This window comes from Priapulus caudatus, unplaced genomic scaffold, assembly GCF_000485595.1.
Source record: "Priapulus caudatus unplaced genomic scaffold, Priapulus_caudatus-5.0.1 Scaffold24, whole genome shotgun sequence".
In the NCBI taxonomy this organism is placed as follows: Eukaryota; Metazoa; Priapulida; class Priapulimorpha; order Priapulimorphida; family Priapulidae; genus Priapulus; species Priapulus caudatus.
The window spans coordinates 390,610-398,335 of NW_014577085.1; the positions used below are offsets into that span (position 1 = coordinate 390,610).

At 41.9% G+C, this 7,726-nt stretch overlaps 1 protein-coding gene across 2 annotated transcripts in view; it reads left to right on the forward strand.

The window, feature by feature from the left end:
* Positions 1-7,726, forward strand: part of LOC106813892 (DNA mismatch repair protein Msh6-like) — a 61,389-nt gene that overhangs the window by 47,001 nt on the left and 6,662 nt on the right. For both annotated transcript variants that reach the window (XM_014818139.1, XM_014818146.1), the window contains exon 30: positions 6,516-6,603. In XM_014818139.1, coding sequence (XP_014673625.1) covers positions 6,516-6,603 — 88 coding nt within the window. The remainder of the gene's footprint in view (positions 1-6,515; positions 6,604-7,726) is intronic.

A 7,726-nucleotide genomic window follows, 5' to 3' on the forward strand; every position in this document is an offset into this window, starting at 1 on the left:
CAGAAGAGGCATTCTTGTCGCGGGAAAGCTCTTCGCCGGTAGAGTGGTAGATCTCACTGCGGTTGTGAAGCGCATGATCGCGAAGCCTTACCTCAACATTGACTGTCTCTCTGTGTGACCGAACTGTCACCAAACCCGCCGCGACTCAGGTGTTGTGCTTCCTTATATAGCCATGGCGCCGACTCGCTGCACCAAGCTCCATCCAGGACCGTGTCTGGGACTCAGGCCTCCATCTTTTCTTTCTCCTCCTACGTGTAGCTTTATTGGCAACATCATTCCTACTTGCTTCATTGCACGTAACGGTCGTCAAACTTCCATTATCTCAGCCACTAATGACAACACTACATCGATATGCTACTGCTCCAGAGACACCTAGCCATGGCAAGCTGTCATAATAAACCTACTTCCACTAATTGTGTGCATGCCTGGCTTCACTGTGTAAAAGCTTTCTTACCAGTGAAAAAAATACACGGGGCTCGGGGCGATTTAGCCCCCCGAAATGCCAAAAAGAGCCCCCGGAAATTTGCATAGAGTTCAATGCAAACCAAATTTTAGAGTGGCTATTTCATGCACCGAGCTTGAAAAGTAGCCCGCGAAAAATAAATTGTATTTTTTCCCTGTTCCTTACCCTCCTAACTCCTGCACATTGCTTACAATTTCACATTATACTAATAAACACATCATTAACAATTATTCAGAAACTGCGTCATTATATAGTTGAACAAGTTAGCGCAGACCGTTTGCAGCAGCTAGGACTCTGTCGCAGCAGAGTTGGTTTCTGGTCTCGGTGGTGAATGGACACATCGGCGTGCGCGTGTATTTGTGTGGCTACATTTAACTTTAATGTTTATCTCTCTTGCTCGCTCTCTCTCACGCTCTCTCTCGCTCTCTCTCTCCCTCTCTCGCTCTCTGTAACACAACCCTGATTTCGAATTATCCTCTACCATCATTATTATCGTCATCGTTATCATTATTGGGCTCTCGATTTATTCTGATGAGGCGGCGGCAGGTCTCCGTGTTTTTCCACGGCGGTGTGTGTGAGTGGGTGAGGGGGGGGGGACATTCATGAATCGTGTAGAGAAGCCGCGCATCAGTGTGGTAGTAGTGTGCTAGCGTACGATCGCATAGATGCACGAGATCACGTACCGTGCTCGATGTTGAGCCATATGACGACGGCCTGGTACTCGTCGCGGGTGTCGATGCTGAGCAGCTGAGCATGCAGACTCCTGCAATGCTCGGCCGCCTCCGTCACGTTCATGCCTCGCGCCTCGAAGTGGTAGCAGCCGCTGCCGTGATCCCCGACGAAGCTGAATCCGGCTGGGCAGGGAGCTGTGAACAGGAGAAGATGCGGTGTACTACGCTGGGGTGTGTGTGTGGGGGGGAGGGGGCTGACGGGAGGTCAGCGGGAACAGAGATGATGTGGCCGTATTCCGTTTTTATTTGCATCTCATTTTCGGATGCGTACGGAGAGAATTCATCTAAATAGAATGTATAATGCCTATGGATTTCTGTACATGTAGATAGGCTTAATATAGGCTTAGCATATTTAGAAAGTCTAGCATGCTCAAAATTTCATTAAATGTGATTACTAGAAAAAACACTGCATTCAAATGCCTATCGATTTCTGTACATGTAGATATAGGCTTAATATAGGCTTAGTATATTTAGAAAGGCTAGCATGCTCAAAATTTCATTAAATGTGATTACTGGAAAACAACACTGCATTCAAATTATTCAAGAATCCGTATGATTTTGTTATTGATTAGCGCATCATCTTCCAACAGACTTGTCAGAGTCACGTGACAAGGAAGTCTGGGCATTATGCCCACGTGCTTCCTGAAAACGCGAAATATCTGTACGCGCATTTCTGCACACAATTCAATTTCCGCGCCAGTTGAAGTCGGTTTTAATGAGAAAGGCGTGTATTGGAATTCTCCGTTCGATTTACAAGTAGGGAAGTTTCACTTTTCTGTTGACTTGTTGTTAGGGCACTAAACCGAAACAAAACAAAAATCACAATCACGGTACATAAGGGAGCTGTAAAAATCTGTGACTTTATAAAAGCAACTTTAAATTAATAAATTGTATGCAAGTAATGTCTGCAAATAAACGTAATTAATCTAATTGACGCTTATGAATGCTTTATTCATTACTATGCGCTTATGCCGCTTATTAACTTTCTTTTAAGCACGCATTTCTTTTGATATTTGATACTTTTTGATATTTTTGTGGCGTGCGAGCCTTATTGCTGTAGGAAACCTACACACTACAAACCAGGCTCGTGCGAGATGATAGTGACTGGAGATACGCATTAGTATAGTAATAGCAGGAGTAGATAATAGGGATTCCTGGTAATAGCTGCAAGATTGGCTGGTGCGTGCATGGTCATGCATGGCCTCGATCGGTCGTATTTGCTGACGCAGTTTGCCGGTTATTAAGTGGAACAACACTAATGTGATTTATTGAGAAATATCGATGGCTACTGTATATGCAGCCAGCCGAAGGTAGATGTGGTGTTTTCAAGAACGCGCTCATGTCTGCATGCTGCTGTCATAACTGGGTTTGCTGTCAAGCTGGGTTTACACTACCGACTTTATGTTGTCAAATTGGCGAATTGGACCCACTTCCCAACTATGCGTGAACATGTTCATGTATGCGTGCATGTATGTAGAACATGTTCTATTTTCGCCAACTAGTTGCTATCGACCAGTTGCTCGCACAACTTTTGCGTTTACACTACCGATTTTCGGTTGTATAGTTAGGAAGTTCGTCCAATTCGCCAATTTGACAACACAAAATCGGTAGTGTAAACCCAGCTTAAGACTAGTTGAAAATGATCGAGCAGGAAAGCGCTATAATTATCCCAAATTGTTTATATTGGTTTATTTATATTCTTTGACAGGGTAGCTAGCTTTCGTAAAATTTGCAACTTCTCGTTTCCGTATGGTTTTAACAAACTAAGTTTGACTTAGTTTAGTATTCAAAGTCAAATTTCACAATAGTGTTTTAATTTTAAAATCAACTTATAAAAATGAAACAATTTGCAATCATTGATAATCACGTTTTTTGCAGCAATAATGCGCTAAAAGACGTATGACGTATAGTAGTGACGTGATGATCATATAGCTATGATGAGAATGTTGTGAATGAATGAGAATGAGGAGAATTAATGCCAGAAGAGAAACACCACCTGACGGCATTCTCCTATATATATATCTTACTATATATATTAACAGGAGCGTATAATGACAAGACGTATTTGTCATTATACGCTCCTGATATTACTATATATAACTTATTGCGCGGCCTCCCTGCATTCCTCACCCAGCTCAATTATCTGCACTTACCTCTTAGGGTTGTCGAATTGTTCAGGAGGAGCAGCAGTAGAACAACTTGCTTGTGTGTCATCGTCGGAGGCGAATGCATTCCGAACTGTCACAGGTGTAATAGGGGAAAATAGTGCTGCAAGTGGCATCTAGCCGAAAAACTCAACACTCCGTCATGTCAGCTGAAGCTACTGTGTGATATATTCAGCTAATATACTAGGATGTTCCATGCGTACCCCGTTGTTGCCACGTGGCGTGACCGTATCCCATTAAGGAACAGAGTTAGCGTACGTGTTATTAAATTTTCAGTCGTCAGCCATCCGAAATTTGACGCGTAGTGTCACCGCATTGCCCGATATTACCAATTATTTACGATGGCTTAATGGCTAGAGGTTGCTCTGTTAGGACCAAGAGTACAACAAATGATCGTGGTCTAGTGTGTAAATTCGGGTTCGTTTCCCAGTAAAATAGGCTTTAAACACACAGGGTTTATAAAGAGTTCGCGTCTTGGTTGTTTTGTTCAATTGCTGAGATTATATATCTCCCGTGAATGAGGATGAATGCAAGGTTTGAGGATTTGTGGACAGTTTGATTGATGAATTGCAGGTAATCGGGCAGTTTTGGCAGGCTCATTTGTCGCTCTCCGTTCGGCTCCATAGTCATTTAAATTGATACAGCGAGCCAGTTCAGGGAACGGAATTATAACTGACTAGTTTCTTACTACGTCTGATCCTACAATAAGCCTGCACATAGAAGGAAAAAGAGTAGGAATACAGGCGATAAAGTGGCAAGTAAGCTAGAAAAAGAGACAAGACAGGCGGATAGAACGAATCTGGTGAAGAGAGTGGAAGAAATATCGAGAGAATAACTATAGCGACTGAAAGATAGCCAGGCATGAGAGTGATAACAAGAGATGCGGGTGGAGGGTGAGGGTGAGCATGAGAGCAGCTGTGGAACGCGTTGTTAGTCGTCTGCTATGTGTGTCTACGCTGTGATACAAACCATTAACCTGTTAGTTTGCATGACGCCACCCAGCGTAACACTTACATGTCACCGTAGTGACCGTACTGAACCATTAAGTTCAGATGGTATCATTTAGATGAATTAAGCCACAATGATAGCCATCCTCAAGAACACGCCCTAGATTGTCACGTTTCTAGAGTTCGAAGTGACTAGAAAAGGAAATAAGAATAGAATCAGTGTGGAACCTGAACACCGTATCACATTGCTGCTGGTATATATATATATATGCACTATAGCAGCATAACTGCACCAGCATTAGTTACAACGTGCAAAGGTGTGAAAGTCTAAGTCTAACAGGCCCTGTGGCAGAGCGAAGGTAGTTCTAGAGCTATCTGCTTCCATGCTTCCATCAATTACCCTAATATAAATTGTGTGCGTGTGTGTGTGCGTGTGCGTGTGCGTGTGGCGCGTGTGTGTGTGTATATATATAGTAAAAAACAAAAAAAAAAAAAAAAAAAAAAAAAAAAAAAAAAAAAAAAAAAAAAAATTAAAACAAAAAAACAAAAAAAAATTAAAAATAAAAAAAAAAAAAAAAAAAAAAAAAAAAAAAAATAATACAAGGAGGGTATAATAATAGACATCTATAAATAGAATCTATTAGTATACACTCCTGATATATATATATATACGTGTATATATATATATATAATATATACACACACATATACGGTCTGTCAGACGTGAGAGAGTGATTGATTGAGGGAGGAGGAGGGAGGGGGGGATGGGTGCGAAGAGCGTAGTCGAATCCTTATTCCACAGTTTGTATTGCAGACCTTTCATTTGACTGATTTGTAAAAATAATGTTTAATAAAAAAAAGTTTCTTGTTATTCTTGATCCAACTAAATCACACATCGAAAATCTAACACGTGATTTATACAAGAATTGCTCGACTGTGACACCTACAGTGATGTATGAGCTACTTGCCACTTTTAATTTGAGGAATGTATGATGGCTTATATTGTAATTCGCATTAATTATAATATAGAACACATCGCGGTATCCCAGTACGATCAATCAGGAGTGAATAATAATATATAGTATTATTATATATTATTATTCACTCCTGATCACATGCATGCATGAGCAATGGAGGTTACAGTTAGCCAGAATCGTGATAGCAGCTATAGGTGATAAAATCTGACAGTCGGCCGCGTGCTCTATAACTATTTACAACATAATGACGCGTTCACGTCGTACGCAATGTTACAACGTCTGTGGAGCGTAGACATTCTGTCTGATATTGGCACTTGAACCTCAAAATAGAACCGCACGTATTCGTGACTGCTTTCAGTATTCTGGATCAAGTATGGCAATATGCTATACTATCTCAGGTCCTCAGTACCGTTGGCCCTTACGTGTCAATTCGTTATCTCACATTTTACGAGTTTGGTAATATGTTTGGCTTTTTGCACATTTTTGATTAGCTTGGTGCAAACTACTCAAAGTCACTACTCACTACGGAAATCACCCTTATATATGTGCAATCGAAATTTATTGTGTAAATAATGTATATATACAATCAAGAGCGTAACCTTCTTAATACGCTCTTGATACAATCTGTTCTGTGCCCTCACATAATGTAAATTAAGGTTAAAGAGGATGACTGATCTGTTGGGACTTTGTAATCCCATCACGCAGTCAAGTTGTCCCTAATCCATTTAATCCAATTAGCTGACCTTACATCTGTGCATTACTTTACATATATATTGAGTGTATGACATAGACTGCAGGTAGCCGGCCATGTTACAGCCTTAAAATGTCAACTTGAGTTTATAAAAAGAAATTAATTACAGGTCTTTATGGGTAAGCACTGTCGCAAATTGAACTTGGCATGTGTCCCTTTTGTGTGTTGTGACTGCTCTTTTGTGTTGACCATGCAAGCTTCACTGTCAGTGCCTGGAGCTAGATTATGACTCGTGCCTTGCGGCCAAAAAATTGATTTCTACGTTGGTAGCAGAATTACTCGCAGTCGATGAAGCTTGCTGAAGCCCATGAATTTACAACAAAAATCTGCTGCCACAAACATTTACACACGTCAGACATGCCACGGCATTTGCCATGACCGTTACTGTCATGGTTGTTTATAAATTGCCAATTTACTAACTGTTGTTGGAATACCTGCTATTCTATTTTTATATGGTTAATGTTTATTTAATTTTTTGCAGGGATGCTATGTGCCTGCAGAGATGTGCATCCTGACTCCTGTGGATAGAGTGTTCACAAGGCTTGGAGCCAGAGACCGCATTATGGCTGGTACTGTCTACACGTAATCCGTATGAAGTGACTTATAAGAAATGGACATGCAATATGCATGTTACTACATGTAATATGTATGATGCTTTTGATATGTGTGTGTGTGTGTGTGTGCGTGCGTGCGTGCGTGCGTGCGTGCGTGCGTGCGGGCGCGCGTGCGCGTGCGCGTGCGCGTGGTGCGTGTGCGAGTTGTGTGGGTCATGCTCAATGTGATGTGAGGTTATAGAAGGTTGTGTGATTATCATCTGGCCTTTGTAACAAGCTTTAGAGAGGCTGTGATTAAAATGTGGAAAATTGGAATTTGTGCAGAAATTGTCGCAGCAAAATCACATGAATTCGTGCAAATATGTGTGCATTAGTTGTCCTTTGTTTTTTTTCCTTGCTCCTTTCCCAGGAGCAAACATTCAAACACCTTCTCTCACTCTATCCCTTCCTTCCCCACTCGTTTCTTCCTTCCTACCCTCTCGCTCCCTAGTAGTGTGATATCCATGCATACATTCCTTCCTCCATCCTCCATGCACTAGCTGCTAGCACATGCATCAGCTAGACCGATCACTATAAGCTGATGAGCTCTCACTGCATCATCACATAGGCATAGTCATGACTTGACCCCCCCCCCACCCCCATCTGCATGAATTGACCCCTGTTCTGGCTGCTTTACATAAAGATACATACACCCCTCACCCCCTGTTTGATTCCCATATACATGCATACAGCCCTCACCCCTGTTTGATTCTCATATACATAAATATACCCCTCACCCCCTGTTTGATTCCCATATACATGCATACAGCCCTCACCCCTGTTTGATTCTCATATACATAAATATACCCCTCACCCCCTGTTTGATTCCCATATACATACATACAGCCCTCACCCCTGTTTGATTCTCATATACATAAATATACCCCTCACCCCCTGTTTGATTCCCATATACATACATACAGCCCTCACCCCTGTTTGATTCTCATATACATAAATATACCCCTCACCCCCTGTTTGATTCCCATATACATACATACAGCCCCCTCCCCCTGGCTACTTCTCAGAAACATGCAGGAGATCCTTCCCCTCCCCCTGGCTGCTTCAGAGATAAATCCAAGACAACCCTCACCCCTCACCC